This window comes from Pongo pygmaeus, chromosome 4 (assembly GCF_028885625.2).
Source record: "Pongo pygmaeus isolate AG05252 chromosome 4, NHGRI_mPonPyg2-v2.0_pri, whole genome shotgun sequence".
Lineage (NCBI taxonomy): Eukaryota > Metazoa > Chordata > Mammalia > Primates > Hominidae > Pongo > Pongo pygmaeus.
The window spans coordinates 146,019,601-146,042,592 of NC_072377.2; the positions used below are offsets into that span (position 1 = coordinate 146,019,601).

The 22,992-nt window shown below is 49.4% G+C and overlaps 2 protein-coding genes across 4 annotated transcripts in view; one reads left to right on the forward strand and one right to left on the reverse strand.

Annotated features, from left to right (window-relative positions):
• Positions 1–8,141, forward strand: part of LOC129036253 (protocadherin gamma-A3) — a 173,655-nt gene extending 165,514 nt beyond the window's left edge. Inside the window, exons 4-5 of the mRNA XM_054487146.2 lie at positions 572–660; positions 6,113–8,141. Coding sequence (XP_054343121.1) covers positions 572–660; positions 6,113–6,342 — 319 coding nt within the window. The 3' untranslated portion in view covers positions 6,343–8,141. The remainder of the gene's footprint in view (positions 1–571; positions 661–6,112) is intronic.
• Positions 8,142–10,194: 2,053 nt separating this feature from the next.
• Positions 10,195–22,992, reverse strand: part of DIAPH1 (diaphanous related formin 1) — a 103,889-nt gene continuing 91,091 nt past the window's right edge. For all 3 annotated transcript variants that reach the window (XM_054489331.2, XM_063665574.1, XM_054489332.2), the window contains 5 exons: positions 22,809–22,934; positions 21,524–21,687; positions 21,265–21,400; positions 19,372–19,458; positions 10,195–12,177 (listed from right to left, as the gene is read on the reverse strand). In XM_054489331.2, the coding sequence (XP_054345306.1) occupies positions 12,020–12,177; positions 19,372–19,458; positions 21,265–21,400; positions 21,524–21,687; positions 22,809–22,934 (671 nt within the window). In that variant the 3' untranslated portion in view covers positions 10,195–12,019. The remainder of the gene's footprint in view (positions 12,178–19,371; positions 19,459–21,264; positions 21,401–21,523; positions 21,688–22,808; positions 22,935–22,992) is intronic.

The following is a 22,992-nucleotide window of genomic DNA, read 5'->3' on the forward strand; positions in this document are numbered from 1 at the left end:
CACTTTTTCTCTAGCTCTGGAACATTCTCTTCCATTTCCCACTTTCACAGTCCTCTGGAGAAGGTCTGATCTCCCTCACTGTGACAGGAAGCCAGGCTCTCTCATGGTGGGTGGGGGAATGCACTACGTTCAATGCATCGGACCAGCCTGGCCAACATGGTGAAACCCTGTCTCTACTAAAAATACAAACATTAGCCTGGCACAGTGGCAGGTGCCTGTCATCCCAGCTACTTGGGAGACTGAGGCAGGAGAATCACTTGAACCCAGGAGGTGGATGTTGCAATGAGCCAAGATCACGCCACTGCACTCCAGCCTGGAGGACGGAGCAAGACCCTGTCTAAAAAAAAAAGAAAAAAGCGTTGGAGACAGCAAAGAGCTGGTTTGGGGGACTGACTTGTGGGATTCTGGCTTCTGAAGGATTGTAGAAGTGCCTCCTACCTTGCTGAGAGAAACAGGTCTTGGGCATGGGTTAGGGTTAGGGTACTAGGTTTGGGAGCCCTGGGAGAGGACAGGAGGGGCATGAGCTGTGCCGGCCTGGGAGTCTGTGCTCACCATCCTACTCTCTCCCCAGCTCCCAAAATGGCGATGACACCGGCACCTGGCCCAACAACCAGTTTGACACAGAGATGCTGCAAGCCATGATCTTGGCCTCTGCCAGTGGTAAGTGGTGTCAGTGTGTGTATGGAAGAGTGGGAGACCTGGGGTTCTGGGGTGCATCTCACAGCCACCATGCCCGCAGACTGGATGTCAAACCTGTGTAATTTCTCCGGATCTTTCAGCAGGTCTGAAAGGACCCACAATTCCAAACATAAAAAGCCTGGAATTGTGGCTAAGGAACAGCAGAGGGGTTGGGGGTCCTGGGATGCCTGAAGGAGAGCGAACAAGGAAAAGACTCATGGAGGGAATAGTGGTTACAAGTCGTCTAGCTCTGGAATGGGACAGTGTAGCTCAGGTCCTAGCTCTGCTACTATCCTTGGGACTTGGATCAACTTGCTTAATCTCTCTAAACCTCAGTTTCCTCAGCCTAGAAAGTGGGGACAGGGACCCCAAAGGGTTGTTGTAGAGATTAAATGAGATGATACCGCAAAGCATAGAGTTCTGGGCCTGGCGCTTAGAAGCCCTCAAGCAATGAAAGTGGGTGTAGAAATCCCTAGCAGAGAGAACACCTCCTCTTTATGCGAGGCTCCTCTTTTGCTGCCCCTAACTCCAGAGTAGGATTCTGGTTTTCCCATAAGGTTGACCAAGGGCTTCCTTTGTAGTAGAGATTTGGCCAGTGGTGGTTGTCCCTGAAGAGTCACTAGGGCCCAGAGCAGGAGAAGAAGAATATCATTTGTCCTTAAGAGCACAGGCTTAGGCTGGGCGTGGTGGCTCACGCCTGTAATCCCAGCACTTTGGGATGCTGAGGCGGGAGGTTCATGAGGTCAGGAGTTTGAGACCGGCCTGGCCAACATAGTGAAACCCCGTCTCTACTAAAAATACAAAAATTAGCTGGGCATGGTGGTGCGTGCCTGTAGTCCCAGCCACTTGGGAGGCTGAAGCAGGAGAATCGCTTGATCCTGGGAGGTGGAGGCTGTGGTGAGCAGAAAATCACGCCACTGCACTCCAGCCTGGGCAACAGAGTCTTGCTCTGTCTCAAAAAAAAAAAAAAAAGAGCACAGGCTTTAGAGGCAGGCCAATCTGGATTCAAATCCTGGCACCACCACTTAGCAATGAGTCCTTAGGTAAGTTATTAAACCCCCTCGGTTTCATTTACTATTAATGGGCACAGTATTAACGGATCTCATTGTGGTGTTACCAGGGCCAAATGCAAGTCCCTCAGCGCAGGATTGGCAGAGAGTAAGGGCACAATATATTATTACCTTTGCTGACCCAAACCCATTTTTTACTGGGTAGAAAGCAGAATTAGAATGATGCCTATTAATACAGACTAGCTTCTGGAGCAGCAAATCCTGGGCTTATAAGGAGGCCGGCAGAGGATCAAGGCATTGCCCTATATCATGAACTGATAGCCCTGCCCTCCAGCACGTCTGGAGGACTGGTGGGTAGAGAACCAGGTGAAATCACAAGAAGCACTGTCATCACACCTGGGCACACACTAAACAAACTTTAGGGGCCTCCTGTTAATGAATCCTCTCAATAGCTCTGCAAGGCAGGTCTGATTTCTCACATTTGACAGATGAGAGAACCGAGAAGGCACTTGCCCCAGGGTCCTCAGTTTTGAGCTGCCAAGCTGAGGTTCTAACCTGGCTCAACTCCTAAGTTTATGCTCTTTCTACTATAGAGACCATGGCTGCGTTTGGATCCAGCCTCAGCTTCTCTATTACCTGAGCAGGAGAGGCTGACCTCTTCCTCAAGCTCTGCTTTATTCTTCCAGATCAGGGTTGCCAGATAAAATACAGGATGCCCAGTTACATTTGAATGTCAGATAAACAGCAAGTACTATTTCAGCATAAGTCAGTCTCAAATGTTGCATGAGACATAATGTACTAAAAAAAAAAAATGCTCATTGTTTACCTGAAATTCAAATTTAACTGGGAGCCCTGTACTTTTATTTACTAAATCTGGCAACTCTACCCCAGTTGTCTGTGAGGTTAAGTGGGGCCAGGCCTACGGTTGATGGAAGGACAGAGAGAGAGGTGGCAGGGACTGCTGGCCTCCTGAGGCAGAGCTTTCCCAGGTCTGGTGGGGCTATGATTCCAGAGAGGCCAGAGACTGAGTATGAAAGTGGCAGGCGGCTGGGTCTGAGGAGATGCCAAGTTGGGCTCTTGAGGGAAATAAACAGGTATATTTAGCTGTTGTGGCCTTGCGCCCTGAGGCCAGGAAGCAGCTTTTTAGCCTAAATCCAGATGTTAAAAACAGAAATGAAATCAGTATTTATGGCCCGAAACCCTCCAAGCAAGTCATGCAGCTCATTCCCCTGTCAAGGCCTCCCTCCTTTGGCCCACACAGGGCCTGACCCTCGTCTAAGCCTGCGTGCGCCCTGGGGAACGGACCCTGGGGGTGGAGGTGGTGGGTCAGGCCCTGCTCTCACTTTCACACCCACTTCCTAGCCCTGAAACCAGAGAGGTTCCTGAAGTCCAGCCCAGCCAGGCCTATGGGGCTGCTGAGAGGGGTTAAGTAAGAGGGAAAGTAAAAACCGACACTTGGGAGGAGGCTTTTAAAATAAACATCTCGGGGGAGGGATGCTCTCAAGGAGGCTGCGGTTTGCAGCTCAGCCAGCTGTGTTCCAGCTAATCAGGCCTCCTTGGGCTACTCTGGAGTTGCTGCCTCAGCCCTGGGATGGGGTAGGTTAAGAGGACAGAGGGAGGTCAGGGAGCTGGGGGCTGAGTTTCCCTGAGTAGAGGCTGGCACAGGAGAGGAGGCATCACCCCCACCTCGTCCAGGCCAGATGTCCAACTTCTTGAGGCTCTCCTAAGTCTGCCTCTCCTTGGACCAAGAGAAAATCCCGGTTCTTGACCAAGGTGGGCCTTGGGGGGAGTGGGGTGTAGAGGGAGGGGCACTGGAGAACTGACTCTACAGAAAGTCAAAGCTGGCAATCCAACTTCTTCCCCTCAGATTTATAGATGGGAAAACAGGCTTGAGCCATGCAGAGACCTGACCAAACTCACACAGTTCCTTAGTGGCAGAGCAGAGCAGATATTCTCTTTCTTTTACATTCTGGATTTCCATATCTTCTCTCCCTCCTGGTCCAGCCCAACCTCAGGGCACCCCCCACGAGGTGGGCGGGGGATGGCTTTGTCACTTGCACCCACTCGGGGTGCTACTCAGAGATCTTGGGTGCACATAGGACGTGGGTGGGCCGAGCTTCTAGCTACTCCGTCAGGCCCTTCCTGTCATTCTGTTTCTCCCTCCCTTCTCCCTGCTTCTCCGTGTTCCTCCTCATTCTTTTCTGTGTGCAGGGAGACTACACCCCCCACCCCGCTCTTTCTCTGGCGCCTCTGAGGTCCCCCCTCTAGCCCCTAAATCACTCTGGAATCCTAGCTCTTTGAAGCCAGATCTGGGCCCCCCTCCCCTACCCCTTCCATTCCCAGGCTGGGAAAGGCTGAAGAGGCTGACGGCTGGAGGGGAGGGGGCGGGGCGGTGGCGGATCTGGCTTCCTTTTGGAGTTAATTAGGGAAAACAGAGAAATGTCAGCGGAATGAAAGGGCTGGGGGTGGGGGCCAGCTGGGGTAGGAGGGGAGGAAGTGGGCAGCTGCTCCCTCCCACTCAGCCCCTCTCCCCCGCCCTCAGAAAGCTCTCAGCTCTGGGGATTTGCGACATGAAATGGAGGCTGTAGAAACCTGAGCGCTGGTGCGTGAAGAGAAAACCGAGGCGCATCCCGGCTTTCCCCTCCCGTGTGCCCTCCTCCTCTTATGCCGGCTTGAAAATATTTCCTGTCTGTCTATTTCTCAATCCCTGGTTGATGTCCCAGGATTACTCAGCCTCTCCGGCTTTAGTCACTCTCTCTACCCGCTCCCAGGGTCCAGGGTGGGGGCAGAGGGAGGCTGGGAGAGCAGCTCTACTGCCAGCTGGGCCTGGGCTGGCCTGGGCATCCCTGAGGTTTTAACTGTCTCCTAACCACAGAGGATCTCAGGGCCTCCAGCAGCGAGCCCCAATGAGTCAAACTCGTTTCCTCCTCTCACCTGTCAGGGCAGGTGAAGGGTAGAGGTGATGGCATGCTGGATGATGACGGTGTTGATGATGTATTGCACAGGATGAAGCACCATCTCATTTAGTCCTCACAGCAGCCTTCACAGTGCGTACAAATCAGCTGGCAATTCTGAGAGGCTGCATTCTAAACAAGTTCCTGGGTGATGCTGAGCCAGGGCCAGAGTGTGGACTTCTCTGGGCCCCAGTTTCTTCTTCTGAACAGTGGAACGTTGGGCTGGAGGTGCTGTCTGATGTCACCTAGCTGTGACACTCTGAGCCTGTGCCTAAAGTGTCCCTGAGATGTCTAGTCCCTGAGATCATCATCTCCTCAGCTTCATAGAGCAGGGCTCTTCTCCATCTTCTTTCCACCTCCCATTCACTCAGAACAGGGATAAGGTCCAAGCTGCTGGTGGTGATGGTGACTGACTGTCCCTTCCAGCATGTGCTTAGGTACATTGGGCCTGAATTCCCCTCTAACAAATGCTACTTGGTATGGCCTTGGTCCTTCTAAGCCTTGGTTCCCTCATCTGTAAAATGGGGGTCATACCACATACCTGGCTGGGCTGTTATGTAGAGGTTAAAAGTGATTGTGCATGTGAAGCATCCAGCAGAGTGCCTGGCACACAGTAGGTGCTCAAATGCTGTTTTGAAATACAAAAATTAGCTGGGCTAGTGGTGTGCACCTGTAATCTCAGCTACTCAGGAGGTTGAGGTAGGAGAATCACTTGAGCCCAGGAGGCAGAGGTTGCAGTGAGCCGGGATCGCGCCACTGCACTCCAGGCTGGGCGACAGAGCAGGACTCCATCTTAAAAAAAAAAAAAAAAAAAAAAAAAATGCTGTTTTGAAATGGAGGCTTGGAAGAGCGCTCTTCACCCCCACCCCACCTAATTACTAACGGAACTACCGAATCTCTACTCCATGCCAGGCCTTGCTTGGCAAAGGCTAGGGGCATGTGCAAACCATGGCTGCTGCCCTCCAGGAGCCCATGGTCTAGTGTGGGAGTCAGAGGCTCCCTTGAGAAAGCCAGGGCAAGGAACTGAGAGCCCGTGTCACAGCCCTGAGAGAAATACCAGCGAATGTGTTTTGAGCAATTACATCTACCAGGCACTATTTTAGGTACCTTACATACATTTTCTTATTTAGCATTCACTAAAACCAGAAGAGGTGGTTACCATTATCATCCCCATTTTGCAGATGAGAAAACTGAAGTGGCATAGGGAGGTTAGGTAGACTTGCCCAGGACCACAGTGAGTAAGGAAAGGAGCTAGGAATCAAACCTAGACTTTCTCACTCCAGAGCCTCTTAACCTCTACCCTCAACTCTTGAGAAGAGAGACTACGCTGGTGACCCCTATATTCGCAGTGCTCAGCGTGGTCAGGGCCCAGGGTGCTATATAGGCATGCATTAACTGCTGGGGATACAAGACAGTGACTGTTGAGGACCCTAAGTTTAGCTCCCACCTGATCTTCCTCTGTCTCTGCAGAAGCTGCTGATGGGAGCTCCACCCTGGGAGGGGGTGCCGGCACCATGGGATTAAGCGCCCGCTACGGACCCCAGTTCACCCTGCAGCATGTGCCCGACTACCGCCAGAATGTCTACATCCCAGGCAGCAATGCCACACTGACCAACAACGCAGCTGGCAAGCGGGATGGCAAGGCCCCAGCAGGTGGCAATGGCAACAAGAAGAAGTCGGGCAAGAAGGAGAAGAAGTAACATGGAGGCCAGGCCAACAGCCACAGGACAGCCTCCCCCCAACCAGCCCAGCATCTCCTTACCTGTACCCAGGCCTCAGAGTTTCAGGGCTAACCCCCAGAATACTGGTAGGGGCCAAGGCCATGCTCCCCTTGGGAAACAGAAACAAGTGCCCAGTCAACACCCACCCCCTTCCCCCCGCCAGGGGGTTGAATATGCAAAGGGAGTTCTGCTGGGAACCCCCATCCAATCAATTGCTGTACCCATGGGGGTAGTGGGGTTAGTGTAGACACCAAGAACCATTTGCCACACCCCACTTAGTTACAGCTGAACTCCTCCATTTTCCAAATCAATCAGGCCCATCCATCCCTATGCCTCCCTCCTCCCCACCCCACTCCAACAGTTCCTCTTTCCTGAGTAAGGTGGTTGGGGTGTTGAAGTACGAGGTAACCTACAAGGCTCCTAGTTCTGAGAAGCTGGAAGGGCATCATGACCTCTTGGCCTCTCCTTTGATTCTCAGTCTTCCCCCAAAGCATGGTTTGGTGCCAGCCCCTTCACCTCCTTCCAGAGCCTGAGATCAATGCTCAAGTTTTGGAGGACATGATCACCATCCCCATGGTACTGACGCTTGCTGGATTTAGGGAGGGCATTTTGCTACCAAGCCTCTTCCCAATGCCCTGGGGACAAGTCTTGTTTTGTTTTTCATTGTTTGATGTTTCCACTGCATGCTGTGACTTCCCCCACCTCCTCCTCAAACAAGAGACTCCACTGCATGTTCCAAGACGTATGGGATGGTAAGATAAAGAAGGGAAGTGTGTGGATGTGGATGGTGGGGGCATGGACAAAGCTTGACACATCAAGTTATCAAGGCCTTGGAGGTGGCTCTGTATGTCCTCAGGGGACTGACAACATCCTCCAGATTCCAGCCATAAACCAATAACTAGGCTGGACCCTTCCCACTACATAATAGGGCTCAGCCCAGGCAGCCAGCTTTGGGCTGAGCTAACAGGACCAATGGATTAAACTGGCATTTCAGTCCAAGGAAGCTCGAAGCAGGTTTAGGACCAGGTCCCCTTGAGAGGTCAGAGGGGCCTCTGTGGGTGCTGGGTACTCCAGAGGTGCCACTGGTGGAAGTGTCAGTGGAGCCCCAGCAGGAAGGGCGGGCCAGCCAGGCCATTCTTAGTCCCTGGGTTGGGGAGGCAGGGAGCTAGGGCAGGGACCAAATCAACAAAGTCTCAGCCCAGGATGGGGCTTCTTCAACAGGGCCCCTGCCCTCCTGAAGCCTCAGTCCTTCACCTTGCCAGGTGCCGTTTCTATTCCGTGAAGGCCACTGCCCAGGTCCCCAGTGCGCCCCCTAGTGGCCATAGCCTGGTTAAAGTTCCCCAGTGCCTCCTTGTGCATAGACCTTCTTCTCCCACCCCCTTCTGCCCCTGGGTCCCCGGCCATCCAGCGGGGCTGCCAGAGAACCCCAGACCTGCCCTTACAGTAGTGTAGCGCCCCTCCCTCTTTCGGCTGGTGTAGAATAGCCAGTAGTGTAGTGCGGTGTGCTTTTACGTGATGGCGGGTGGGCAGCGGGCGGCGGGCTCCGCGCAGCCGTCTGTCCTTAATCTGCCCGCGGCGGCCCGTGTTGTGTTTTGTGCTGTGTCCACGCGCTAAGGCGACCCCCTCCCGCGTACTGACTTCTCCTATAAGCGCTTCTCTTCGCATAGTCACGTAGCTCCCACCCCACCCTCTTCCTGTGTCTCACGCAAGTTTTATACTCTAATATTTATATGGCTTTTTTCTTCGACAAAAAAATAATAAAAAGGTTTCTTCTGAAAGGCTGAACATTTCTGTATAAGCGATGGAAGCTCCTGGCATGTGTGCATGAAGTGATGAGCTGAGGTGGGTGCTGGAAGAAGGGCGGAATCGGGAGGCCACTTTGTGTCATTGCGCGTCTAGATGTTTCCGAATTGCGTGTGTGTGTGTGTGTGTGTGACTACAATATGGCTGTGTATGCTTGCAATGCCGTTGTGCCTATGAGAGTGTGCGATTGACTGTGTGCCTGTGGATCTGTGTACCGTGTGCCGTTGTGTGATCGGTCCGCTGTGGGGGTGGGGATCTGAGTGCGGCGTGTCAGTGTGCAGTTGAGTGTGCAGTCTACGCTTGCGGCTGTCTCCAGGCAGAAGAGGAGACCCCGGCGCGGGCGGGGGCGGGTTGGCGACGGGCAAACGCCTTGGGGAGAGGGTAGAGGACGTTTCGTTAGTTCCCGCCCCTTCCTGACTAAAATTGCCTACTCGAAGCGCCCCGGAAGGCTTCACGGGAGGAGGGTGGACTCTCCTTTGCCCCCGCACCCCCACCCCCGCTGCCTAGGGGTTTTGGGAAAGCCGGGGAGTGGGAGGGAATGCGGGAGGCGAGTCTTCCAAAGCCAAGTCTGCAGCTCGAGCCTCAGTTTCCCCATCTGGAATTCGCCTTCCCGCTGACATCTCCGCAGCGAAGCCTAAGAAATTGGAGGGCTCATCCTTTTCTTGAGGGGGTCAAGGGGACTGAAAGGACGTGCAGGAAATGAGATCCATCGGACTCAGCTCCCCTCCCTCCTTCCTGTCGGTGCTTTTCCACTCACTCGCCTGCTCTCCCATCTCCCCGCCCCCTCCGCCTGCCTCCTCGAAGCACTGTGGGATTCCGAGGTTGCTGCAGCCAGAGAAGCTGCAGAAAACACGGAGCTGGGGGTGAAGGGGGACTTAAAAGGGGAAGAACTACCCGGAAGGACCCAAGAACACAAAGACAGAGCCACTGGGTTTATCTGGCTGGTCAGCAAGGGTATGCGGCTTCCTCCGCGCTGCGGAGCCTCCCAGAGCCAGGTCACCCATTCTACCAGCTCAAGTCTGTTGTCATGGAAACCAAACCTTCCAACTTAAGAATCTGGGGGCGACTTTCTAGCGTGGGAGGAAGGGTGGTGTGCAAGGTTGCTGAGATGGAAGCAGGGTTTTGTTACTCAGAGCCAGGCTGCGGAGGGGCGGGGTGCTGGGCGCCTGGGTTCTATTCCAGGCACAGCAGCAGACTGGCAGAGCGCGTGAGCAGCTGTGGTTGGTCCCCTAATTGGTATGTGTGCCTATAAAGCTCTGAGCCAGAAACGCGTGGCCTCCGGGGGGACAGGAGGGAGGTGGCAGGCAACCCATCCCCACACCTCAGGACATACTGGGGAGGCAGCTGCCCAGGCTCCAGGGCTATTTAAAAGGCTTTTATTTCCAGTTCCAGAGCTCGCCCGAATGGGTTTGTGGTCCTCTCCAGGCCTCTCCCTGTCTATCCTGGGCCTGCTCATTGCTGGTCTGGCTTTTTTGTGCAGGTCATAACACGCTCAGACAAGTATGGCTCCAAGTGGCAAGTCGTCTGGAGCATGACCTCAGGCTCCCAACCTCTGCTGGGCAGGCTCAGGTTTCTACCCCAGGGTAAGCCCCTCTACTCTAGAATGTGGTCTGTGGCCACCAACAGAGCAGAGGGGATGGGAAAATGGGAGTCAGATGCTTCCCTCAGCAAGAGACACAGGTACTGCCAGGAAACCTTGTGTGACATCTGGGAACATGAAAGGTTACAAGTGAGTTCCAAAAAGGGACTCCAAACCAAGGAGCAGCAATGTAGAAGAGTCAGGGAGCTGAACCAGGCGCCCACTCCTTTACTGTGGTCAAACGGCCCTGAGGTGAGCTCTGGTGGGGCAGCAGCCACCATGTATTAATCATCTCTAGCCCTGTGCCCAAGTAAAGTGTCTGGCACCTTTAGCTTTTTCACAGTGATTTGTCAGGTCAACCAGGGATTTGAGGCAGGAAAGACTAGAGGAGCCTGGACTACAGTGAAAAGAAAACAGCTCAGAAATTCACACAGGAAGCTGTAAGGCAGTACTGTTTCAATGCTTTATTAACAGTTGGAAACAAAACCAACAAACTGGAGGTGATGACATCCCAGAAGCCTATGAGGCAAGGGAAATAGGTTTGCCTTTTGTCCCCCCACACCTCTCTCTCTCTTTTTTTTTTTTTTTTTTATTAAATGCATCTTAGCAAAAGTAGATTAAAAAAGAAAGGGTCAAAGCCCCAGATGTCAGCGAGCAGGGAGGAGGTGACCCAGGGGAGCAACAGACGCCCTGCATCAGAGTCCTCCCAGGAATAGTCCAAAGGAGCTGCTCTTGCCCCTTTATACACAAGTGCCAGCAACCAAACCCCCCCCTCCTGGCAGTAAGGCCTCACTATAGTTGCCCTCATGCTTCCTAAGCTCTCTCTTGCTCTAATAACTCTAATTCTGGGCCAAGCCCAAGAGTGCCATTCTTTCTTCCTAGCTGGGGATGGAAAGCTGAGAGGGGCACAAGGAGGGCAAAAGTGTCACCCTAAGCCAGACAGTTGGAGCTTCCTGTGGTTGGGGCTACCAAACAGTTCAGTGTGCCCACCCACTTCTCTTTTAGAAGAGAGCTGGGGTACAGTGTATGAAGGCACTCCTGGTGCCCAGTTCCCCAGAATGTCCAGTTAGCATCTGCACATTTGGCTTGATACATTTATACATTTATAAAAAACTCTGTGGTCTTAGAGTTCCCGCTACTCTTAGGCCTGGCCCAGCTCAACCAGAGAAGGGGTTCCTCCTGTGTCGGATTCCCTGGGAGAGAGGATCTGCCTTGGACTCAAGGGTCCAGAAGGGCCAGGGGCACATTCAGGATTGGGCCTGTGAGGAGAAATCCCAGGAACTCTGTAACCTGCCACCAAAGCTTCTTACATTATGGAGGGGAAAGGGGGAAGGAGCAGTTTTCTTTAAAAAAATTTTTTTTTTCATACAAAAATAGATCCATTTGCAAAACAATTTCTCAGCCAGGAGGCTCCACCTCCCATTTCCTTGTAGACAGAGGGTGAGGTGTTGGGATGGTCACAATACAACCCATAGTCCAGATGAGATACACCAAAGCTTAGGGAAGGCATGAGGAGGGAAGGTGGCTCAGTAGCCTGGGGTTGGTGCAGAGCGTCCAGAGAGGCAAGGGCATAAAGCGTGGCAGAAGCTGGGGGCAGGTCCCACGCTGTCGCTATGCCCTGCTTGCCTGCCCACAGGCTCCGGCCTGGGCCACAGCACAGCAGGGAAAGTGGTCCAGATCCTTTGCTTTGGAGGCCTTTCCCAGGAAGGTGGGGTAAAGGTGGGATTTGCTCCCTGCTTCCTTAGGAGCAGCTCCCAGTGCCACACCACTAATAATAAATAACCACAGCCAGGAGAGGGAAGAGCAGAGACAACAGCAATGAAAGGAGGGATCTAGCCCAAAGGTTTACAAGCCCCATGCTGTTCTCAGGGCCAGAGAAACCACAAAAGAAAAGCACAAATCCAGCAAGATTGACCTGGGGGGAAAGCCCATTAGAAAGTCAGGGCTGAGAAAAAGCAGGCTGGGCCTTGTCTGAGATGAGGCCCTCTGAGTAACAGAGAGGAGACAGGGTTAAGGCAGCAAACATGGACCCTGCTTTGGTAATACAACAGCCAGGGCTGGCTAGCTTGGGCTCAGGCCTCCCCCACACTGCCCTTTCCTTCTGGCCTCCAGGCAACTGAAGCTGTATGTGACGTTGAGAGAGCAGCAGGCCAGAGAGAAGGACAGGGTCAGGGTGGTGGGAGCGGCCACCCCAGAGGAAGCCTTTAGGCACATGCTGCAGGGCAAGACAGTCTGCAGCTCTGCTGAGGAGCTGCCGCGGTCACAGGACCCACATTAGCTTGCACGGCCAACCAACTCCTTGGCTTCCTCAAGGATTGTGGGGAATGTCTCACTGTTCTTGGACACCTTGGCAGGAACAGCGGCCATGGCATCATCCTTGGTCAGCTCCGAAGCCAGCAGAGATGTGACTGCACACCCGGCCTTCCTGTTGGCTGCAAGAGAAGACGAGAGATTCTGTCCATGGAAGGCCTCATTTCTAATTTCTTTCAAACTTTACAGCAGATAATCAGCATAAGCCATGCAGACGTGACTACCTTGGCCACTTCATAGAGGCCTTTACTTTGAAGAAAGAGGGGCAGAGATCCAGCATGTGGAATATATTGTTGGGTGGCAAAGAATGTAAGAGAGTGTGGTGCAACAGGAAAGCAAGCCTTGCCCCCTTGCTTCCCTGTGTGAAAATAGCACAAAAGTTTGAACACAGACAGAACTGGGTTGAAGTGTTAGCTATGTGACTTAGGGAGAGATGAAGTACTCAAAGTCTATTTTCTCGTAATAGGGATGTTGGAATTAAATAGACTGAAGTTTAGTACATAGTATTATTTTTGTTTTCTTGACAGGTCCCAGGAAACTCCTAGGCCAAAACACTTTTCAGTCAGCCCTGGGAGGGTTGTCCCTAGCAGAAGGCGACCTTCCATAAGTGGCTGGAGAGACTCCCGCAAAGAGGAACAGCAGCCACGCACTGGCACCGCACTCCCACGTGTTCCTCCAACAACAGATGCCCACACGCCTTAGCTCTTTCCCACCCCTTCAATGGTAGCAGCCGTAATACAAATGCCAAGGGCCCTACAAGGTGTGTAGAGTATGTGGGGGTGGTGTGGCGGGGGGAGGTAGTAATAAAAGCTATGTTAGGGAAGCAGAACTGGGATCAAGATGGACAGGAGAGGACCCCTACCAAGAAATCTCAGCCCATGTGGCTAAGGGATGGTCAAGTTCCGGCTGTCATACCAGATTAGAAAAGAAGAACCAAATCAATCCACAAGTTTCTGTTCTAACTGCTGGGTTTCATCCCCAAGACTCTCATATTCATTTATGGTATCTAGGCTTATGGCCCCAGTATCTGCAGCAAGAAGGCGACTCCTTGAGACCATGCCCATCTCATGATGTCTCCTCCTCACATGCCCCAGAACAGCACAGAGCAACTGTGTATACACAAAGAGCTGTCTGGGATGAAAGAAGCCTGACACGAAAGGCCATATGTTATGGGTCAGCTTCTATGAAATGTCCAGCACAGGCAAACCCAGAGATAGAAAATAGACTGGTGGCTGCCAGAGGCAAGGGGAGAGGAGAATCAGAAGTGACTGCTAATGGGTATTATGAAGTTTTTCTTTTGGGGATGATGAAAACGTTCTGGAATTAGATAGTAGTAATGGTTACACAATCTTGTGGATATTCTAAAACCCCTGAATTATACATTTTTAAAAGGTGAATTTTAGGTATGTAAATGATATCCCAATTGGAAAGAAAAAAAAAAAAAGACTTCCTGGAGATCTGGGAAAGCTGGAGTGGAGAAAGCAGTACCGGAATGTTTTAGAAGCAGGACCAGATCAAAGAGCCGAGCACTCCTAAATGAAGACCAAGACTAGGGCAGCTGCATGACTGGAATGAAGCGCCTTTTTGGACCAGCAAAAAGTTTTAGGTAGGCAGAAGCCAAACGGGATCAGATAGCCCGTCTTTTTTTTTTTTTTTTTTTTTTTTTAATGGAATCTCAGTCGCCCAGGCTGGAGTGCAGCAGTGTAATCACATCACTTGAGCCTCAACCTCCCAGGCTCAAGTGATCCACCCACCTCAGCCTCCCTAGCAGCTGGGACTATAAGCATGTGCCACCATATCTGGCTATTTTTGTATTTTTTTGCAGAGATGAGGTCTCTCCATGTTGCCTAGGCTGGTCTTGAACTCCTGGGCTCAAGCAATCCTCCCACCTTGGAACCTAAAGTTCTGGGATTACAAGCATGAGTCACCACAGCCTGCCAAAGCCCAGGTCTTAACCAGGTCTTCTCTCCCTGCAGAGCCATGACCCAGAGCTACTGTTTCCATCCCAGGAGAGGCTGCCCATAGATCAAGCAGGGAACACGCAGCATGCACACAGGTTACCAATTTAAAGGTCTCCTCCTCCTCCTCTACTTCCCAGGGGCACAAGAGGTTGTCTACCAAGAGGAGAAAGAATAGTGAAGACCCTGACTGACAGCCACAGGACTTATCTAGTTACAGATCATAGGTATGTGACTGAGACTGTGGGAATTTCACAAAACCACTTATTGGATTATGAACATAAACTACTGCCCCGTGACTGAGACAAGTGAGGAAAAGGAGCCTATGTGAGTGTGACTATGATGGTCTATATGTGTGCATTTCTCATACTGTCCTTACCACCAAAATCTTCCCCAGGCCTCCTACATTTCCACTCTCTTCTGAAGTACTCCCTCTCTAGACCCCATTTCTCATATCCAGAAGGGCAGTAGTTTCCTATCATTTTATTATTTCTTTGAATTCAGTCTCCAGCAGTTGAGAAGACACTGCGACTCTGCGTGCGTGTGTGTGTGTGTGTGTAACTCTAGTGGTATATATATGTTGAAATAACATCTGACTCCAGACCTTGGGAAAAGAACACTGGGCCATTTGTCCTGGGCAACACAGGAGAAGGCAGAGGTCCCATGTGGTAGGTCTTAAGCTGCTGCTTTCTGTGGTTTCTTCCTCCAAAATAAGAAGATACCAGTTGTACCTAACCAAGTGATGTTTCTAGACTTTTCTGGACTCAAGAAGCTTCTGATGTTTTACAAACTTCATAAGAACCAGGAGCAGAGAGTAGGCAGGGAGAAGATCAAAATTTCCCTTTTAAGCCTTGAAAGCCTACACACCAGGGAGGGTGTGATGTGGCCTAAGGTCAGGGGATGAGAAAGCTCTTGTTGGAACAGGTCTCCCAGCTTTCCACTCAGTCACCATTATGCTCAGCAGGTTGAACAGTCAAGAAAAACTGACCTCCCCATGCTTCCCCCAACTTACTCACTTGTTATAAGACTATTGAAAAGTAGCCATAGAACCAGAAAAATATTTTGACTAGATGGAGTTAATGATCAGGGAGGATCATTAACTCCAAGAGAACAGGCCTATAGGCTGTGTGGGAAAAGGGAACAATGTTGAGATACTGGTGAATGCTCTCTGAGGACAGATTCCTAGAAGTTAGGGGTGGGCTAGGATAAAAACACCAGCAAAATCAACCATATAACGCAAGTTTTAAAAAGGTTAGTGATTTGAAAAAAGACCTTTATAAAACATAGGCTAGGAACTATTACTAAAGAGGAAGTGCTCTTGTTAATAAAATAAGCTTCCTTAGGGAAGAGGAAACTAGGACAGATGGGGCAATCATCATCACACTAAATAACTCATTCTTGTCTCAAACTCTCCTAATTATGTTTCTTGTCCTATTTATAAAAGTAGGGGGGAGAATAAGTAGTGGTACAGGAAATATTCTTAGCAACCTTCTCTAGATAGGAGGTGACATGGTTTGGATGGACGACCCTCCAAACCTCATGCTGAAATGTGGACTACAACGTTGGAGGTGGGGCCTAGTGGGAGGCACTTGGGTCATGGGGTGGATCCCTCATGAGTGGCTTGGTGCCCTCCCCACAGTAATGAGCTCATACGAGCACTGGTTGTTTAAAAGAGCCTGGCATCTCTCTAGCTCCCACTTCCGCCTTGTGATACACCTTCTCCCCCCTTGATTGGAAGCTTCCTGAGGCCTCCACAGCAGATGCTGGCGCCATGCTTTCTATACAGTCTGCAGAACTGTCAGCCAAATAAACCCCTTTTCTTTATAAATTACCCAGTCTCAGGTATTTCTTTATAATAACACAAAATAGACTAACACAGGTGGTCATGAGAGCACCTTCCTGAAGCAATGTCATCATGTCCAAGACTCTCCTTGCTGGAAGGTATGAAAGAGTATTTCTGGCCCATACTGTGGGTTCACTGCCGTCTCCTGTTCAATCACGCAGGCTGAGGGGAAACAGGCCTGGACTTGGAGTCACAAAAGTGGGCTACAGTGCTCTGTCATTAGATAGCCATGTAGACCTAGGCAAGACTTTATCTGTTTTTTATTTTTATTTTTTTGAGATGGAGTCTCATTCTGTCACCCAGGCTGAAGTGCAGTGGCGCAATCCTGGCTCACTGCAAGCTCCGCCTCCTGGGTTCATGCCATTCTCCTGCCTCAGCCTCCTGAGTAGCTGGGACTACAGGTGCCTGCCACCACGCCCAGCTAATTTTTTGTATTTTTGGTAGAGACAGAGTTTCACCGTGTTAGTCACCTTATCTGGTTTTAATTCCTTTCCCTATGAGCAGGTTAGATACTAATCACTGGAAGTCTTTAGAGTCTTTCCAACTCTATGGTTCTATTAGATGGATGGAGCTTATAGGGAAGGTGGGAAATGGTAGAGGGAAGGAAAGGAAGAGTTGAATTTCTTTCTTCCCTTGGCTTTTATCCCAGTGAGCAAATGACTTGTATACATGAGGCCACAATTCAGACATGGAGATAAAGCTGAGTCATTAAAACCACAAGCTGACTCAATCATGGGCCTGAAATAGCAGCTGTAATACAATCACATGGATTCTTCCCCTTGACACTCAAACCATTGTTCTCCCACACCCTGCGGATCACAGGAGTTTACATGTTGCTTTTAATGAACCAAGCCTGATAGTAACTCTCCTCTTCCAACTCCTCAATGAGTCTTTGTATACTGGTCACTCCCCCAGGTCTCCAGAGACCGGAAGAATTTAACATTCCTTTAAATTCTAGGGAAAAAACTAGTGTCTTTGAATAGGGACAGCTGCCTCTCTGGAAAAAAGGAGGGCTATGAGGCAGATATGCTCCACAGTGCCTCTGTTTTTTTTTTAGCTCAAAGCAATCAGCCAAGAGGAATAGTCAGAGACAGTCAGGCAAGGGGTGGAACAGCGAAATCCAGTAGCCGCATAGAGAAACCTATAGCCAGTGGAGACTTTGTATTTTGAGAATGGGGCCATCTAAGTCCAGCCTCTCTCTCTTCTCCTCTTAATCCTGTTGTCACTGCACAAAAAAATATTAGAGCTGGAAGGGACCCTGGAGACCATTCATTCTAGTCCAACTCTCATTTTATACCTGAGGAACTGAGTCCCAGAAACATTAAGTGACTTGCTTAGGATAACACAGACAGCATCAAAACTAGATGTGACTTTAGGTCTTTTGATCCCTACCTAGCCCTGTGTTCTTTGTAATCTACTCTGATGGCTATCCTCCTGTTTATGTTTAATGTGAGGCCACATCACATCACTTTACATGATGTGAATGCACCAAGGTCTAAAGAGTTACCAGAATAACTACGAATGTCTCCCCTGAGATTCTCCCAGATATATTCAAGTGTATTTAGTGGACCCAGAGCCTAGAAAGATAAGCTTATAGGCTAGAGCCACTTAAAATATATGTAATTGTCATTTCACCTACTTTCCAATTTAGTATCTCCTAATATAAGTCTCCTCCTATTCCCTCTTGCATGGGAGAGAGTACTTTGACTAATTCAGGTCCTCTGCTGGAAGGTTAGTTTCCAACAAAATTCCTCCTTCCTCCACCTGTGAGTTCTGATTTTCCACTTGGAAAGAAGTGAAGAATGGGGCTTCCCCAGCAGAGGGAAGCCACTGATGTCTGGCTACCTGTGCACAGGAAGCATCTGGGATTCTAGTATAGTTCCACAGGAAGAGGCTTAAAAGGGAATTCCCCACCAAAAAGTCTGATGCCAGGCACTTAGCTGACGGGGTCAAAAACAAAAACAAAAACAAAAACAATAAGATGCAATGTATTTTTGTAAGGCTAGAAATGCTTAATGTTAAGGCCACATCACCTTATGTGATCAGTAGGAAATAACGTTGTAAGAACCTATAAAGACGAAATACAGGAGTAATAGTACCTCTAGCTGTACTCTCCTTGCAAACACCTATCTATAAGACTAAATGCTCGAGCCCAGAGAGTACTCAGCTCTTCATATCCACTTCTCCCCCGCCTTTAGAAAGCCTGTACTCAGAGAATGCCAGAAAATGGGTAAGAACTTTGACTCGGGAGCTTTCAGTTTGGGGAACATTCTGATGTCATACAGGAGAACCCTCAGAAGGGAGTATCACTCTGGTTATTCAGAGTACAGGTAGAAATGGGCAGCCAGCCACTACAGATGAAACTCACAGTGATGGCTGTTGTTGGGCCAGAATACTGAGTTTACATAGGCTATCATGCTCTAAGGTCCCCCTTTCCAGGCTGTGGCAGGTACTACAGGCCCTACAGATACCACTGTATTAATAGCTAAGCACTGGCCAAAGCAAGCTGTGTAACTCCTTCTGTTTACAATAATCTCAAAGTATAACTATCAAATGGGCCTACACAATGCAACAGCCAAGAAATAGGGAACATACATTTAAGTCCCTCTGAAGTAGAAACCTTTAATGATGCCTTTTTTTGTAATTCCCACTCTTCAAATCAGTAAAGAAGCCACCACTCCTAGCCTCAAAAGACCTTCACTAGACACGATAGTGCAGGTCAACTCCACATGACGGGCAGCCTTGCCTATACCTTCTTTTGAATTAGTCCCTTGGCCACTGTAAGCTTCCCTCAAAGGGAACTTATTCATTAATCTTTTCCCATACTAATGCCTGGATCACTTGTCCTAGCTCCATAATTCTTTTTAGAATCTCTAGCTCAATGTAATCCACTTAGATCTTCCAAAGGATGTGAAAGGAGATTGCAGGGCAGTGATGGGGGGAAGGCAAGGGCAATAGAGGCTAACTGCACTCAAGGGAAAGGTAGTTTTCAGACACGCCATAATCCTTCAATTGAGATGCTCCTCTATATTTTTCTATCTGGGAATAATGATGCCTAAACCTGTCTACAAAATTTTATACTTTCTATTATTAGTTCTCTCTATGTATGTCTTCTGCTTGTGAAGTCCAGAGTAAGGACTCTGATTTTTTCTTTGAATTTCAATCTATACCTAATATACATTTTGTATTTAGATCAACTTTTGTTCATACACACAAATGCCCACTCAAATCCCTGGGTCCTGCAGCTCAGTTCCTTTGTTCCAAATATCTGCTTCAAGAGTGGGGAGAAATGCAGCCTAATCCAATGTAAATGATTTATTGCCAGTCCCTTAAACCCCAGTTTTCTAAGTCGCTACTCTGTAACATGGGAAGAAGAGGACTAGATAATCCGTTCTGGATGCAGGGACTAAAAAGATGCTTAGAGCATCATTATTTGCTCTTTAGCCGCAGACTGGCAGGAGTAGAGAGCCCTCACCCCCTTCGACACCCAGGATAAGCTCCATGTGCTTACTTACCTTGACGGGGCCCTCTCTTCCGTCGGAATGCTGCCCCTGACTGCAGGGCTTCTAGAAGACTGTCCATCACACCTGTCTCATCGCCCTCTGTTATAAAGAACAAGATGGAGATGTGAACTCTTCAGCCAGAGCAGCATGGCAAGTATCAAGCCCCACACAAAATGCATGGCCATTGCTTGATTTCCCCTCTCCCACAGCAGCTGGCAGCTAAGAAGAGACAAAGAGAGCTCAGCCTTAAGTCTCACACGCTCATGTTTACTTGTATCTGCTCAAAAATGGTTAAAACAAAAGATCTCATTGCCTATTATCCAACGCAGACCTTGGGATATTTTCCCGCAATGCCATCCTCCCCACCCAATCAGGACTAGAAACAAAATTATACAACTGCCCAACTCCAAGACCAGGATAAGTAGAGACTACGATTGTGAAATTAGTAAGCAACTATATCACTCCCTCTTTATCCTAAAGTGTTTCGCCTGGTTAGGTTTCAGAGCAGGGCTGAGGAAAGACCACTGATCAAAGAGTGCACTTTCCTGAAGTACTGCCTCCAGTGGCTAAGTCTTCCTGATGTCTAAGTCCTCTGCATCTAAGAGGAGCAGCCTGGCTGGAATACAAAGAGTTAATGTAGAATCCTTGTTCTAGCCTGGCTCGGTTTCCATGGCAACAGCTTAGGATAGTGAAATCTGAAACTGTGAAATCCCAAAAAGTCCATAGGCTGCCAGATCCAAGGCTGGGGCTCACTGCTCCCAGCGCCACCTGCTGGCTGAGCATCACCAGTGCAGCTGCCCTACATTCCACCCTCATTTGCTTGACCTAGGTACTGGAAACTGGGCAAGGTCCATTACGCCACCTGTTGACCGTGTGCAGCCCTCATCCCACATGTCAGCGGGACTCCACCTTCCCCACTGCATCCTAGCCAGTACCTGGGGACAAACCCTGAAGTCCCAGGGGAAGGGGAAGGATACATGGTGTAGGCTTTAATAGCATTACAAAGTTGTGGCTTACAACTAAGGGCAAGGAAATTGCTTTACAGAAAAGTATAAAAAGTCCCTGGTAGCAAGAGGTATCAGACCAGCCCTTGTGCCTGTGCTCTGTAAAATACTGATTCCTAACAAACTCAGCAGCTCTGTGAACACCTCTTCATTTGCAGAAGGCTCGTGGCCCCTCAGGTTCGGAGGAGGGTGGCATCAGCTCAGTGCTGTGTGAGCAGTGTATGCTGTATTTCCGCTGCCCACAGAGAGAGCAGTGGGGGCGAAGGGGTAGGGAATCTGCAGCAGGAAACAAGCAGAGACAGGAAACAGAGGGCCAGTAATTGAAACCATATGTTTCAACAAAGACATGCTTCTGGTGAAACAGAGATTCTGCTGAAGAAAGAAGAGGGTGACCGGCTCCCCACCCGCTCCAAAAGTTCAATCCATTTAAAATCTAATCGTGTGTACAACTGGGCTAAGGTACTAGGGACATAGTACTTTGTGAAATAAGCAGAAAGGGAAGACACGCCACAATTAAAAGATGGGAGGAGCATCAGGAAAATATTTTAGAGAAAAAAACCCGAAAGATGTAGTGGAGGGAATGAGAACAGGCCAGAGGAACGTTTGGACTGACAGAAGGAAGACAGTATATATCACAGCAATACCACAATCACAGGGGAATGACAGAGAATGCAAGAGCCAGCAAAGGAGAGAAAAGGTAATAGTTTAACCAGGGCAAGTTGGAATGCGCATGTATCTGAATTGGGGTTAAAGTCCGGCATCGGGATCTTGGAGGTAGAAGACTGCCAAAAATCATTTGCCAGGAGGTGAGCTCAGACATGAGACTCTGCCTCTAGACTCTAGGCAGAGAAGTCTTCCCAACATTCCTATCTCAGCCCATCAACCCGTCTTCACTCCTCACCTGCATTCATGTCTATGAGTTGCTCTCTCTTCTGCTGCTTCTCTAGCCGCTCCTTCTCTGCCTTTTCCTTGGCTAGTTTTGCTCGCCTCATCTTTTCTTCTGTCTCCCGCCGCTTCTGGTTCTCCTTGACTGCTTGCTGGGTCAGGGAAGAGGAGGAAGGAACACATGGGCACTGTATACCTACTACCAGCCAACAGGAACCCAGGGGAAAGTGAGAAATGCCCACAAAAGATTCAGTCAGCAAGTATCCCTTGCTCACCAAAAACATATTCCGAAAATTGTGAAGATCCATGAAAAATTCTTCAACAGACAACTTCTTGGGGTCAAAGAGGAAGTACTCGCCCAGCTCCTTATAGAGGGTCTCCATGTTAGAATGCATCATCCGCAGCTTGTTATACTGTTCCTGTGCATCCTTCACAAAGCTGTGCAGCCAAGGAGTAAAGGACCAAGACCAAAACCAAGAAGCAGACACACTTCTCTAGCCCAAGGAATTACTCAAAGATGAGTACTGGCATGCAAAGGGATGTTCAATACAGCACTGTTTATAATAGCAAAAACCAAAGCCATGTAAGTACCCCTAAATAGGGGAATAGTAAACCATGAACTATGGTACACCTATAAAAAAAGAAGCTGGCAGTTTAAACGGTTGTTTTTTGTTTGTTTGTTTGTGTTTTTTTGTTTGTTTGTTTGAGACAGGGTCTTGTTCTATCGCCGGGCTGGAGTGCAGTGGCGCGATCTTGGCTCATTGCAACCTCCACCTCCTGGGTTCAAGCAATTCTCCTGCCTCAGCCTCCCAAGTAGCTGGAACTACAGGTGCGCACCATCACACCCAGCTAATTTTTTTGTATTTTTAGTAGAGATGGGGTTTCACCATGCTGACCAGGATGGTCTTGATCTCTTGACCTAAAAGGGGGTTTTCTATAAATACTATTATGGAAACATGGCCAAGACATACGTGCAAAACAAAATACAATGCAGTTTTTGTTTAAAATAAATGTATGAGGTGCAAATCAGAATAAAGTCCAGTGGCAGTGGTTACCTTTGGGGAGGGGAAGGAGAGGGAAGCATGTGTGAGCGTATGTAGTGGAGATGGGGTACAGGCAGGGGAGTTGGGGGACTTTTATAGTTGATCTGCATGGTTTGCTTCCACTCCACAACAATGGAATGCTCTCAGGAACTATGCAGCCTGGGCAACAAAGTGAGACCCCATCTCTAAAGAAAAAAAAGGTTAAAAAAGTTTAGCAGGGCCTGGTGGCACATGCCTGTAGTCCCAGCTACCAAGGAGGCTGAGTGGGTAAGGATCGTTTGAGTCCAGGAGGTCAAGGCTGCAGTGAGGCGTGATGGCACCACTGCACTCCAGCCTGGGTGACACAGAGAGAGCCTGTCTCAAAATACTGACAAACCCAAAAAACTATGTATTTAAAGAAAAAGAGTTTTTTAAGAGAAAAAAAATTGCATATTGCCCTATCTATCCTGTTTTTCCCCCACTACAGGAAGTTTTCTTTCCCTTCCTAGGAACAACTCCCTCCTTTCAAGAGAGGATATGGTCATTTTTTCAACAAACTTGTCTTTTTCATCTGTGGCAGCTGGGAAATTCTGAACATCACGTTCCACATCAGAAATTTGTTTCTTCATCTGATCTAGGTTCTTTTGCAAGTTTTCAGCAGAAACTAAAAAAAAAAAAACACCATAAAAACACAGCAAGAGCTTACCAATAATCCCAGCCTC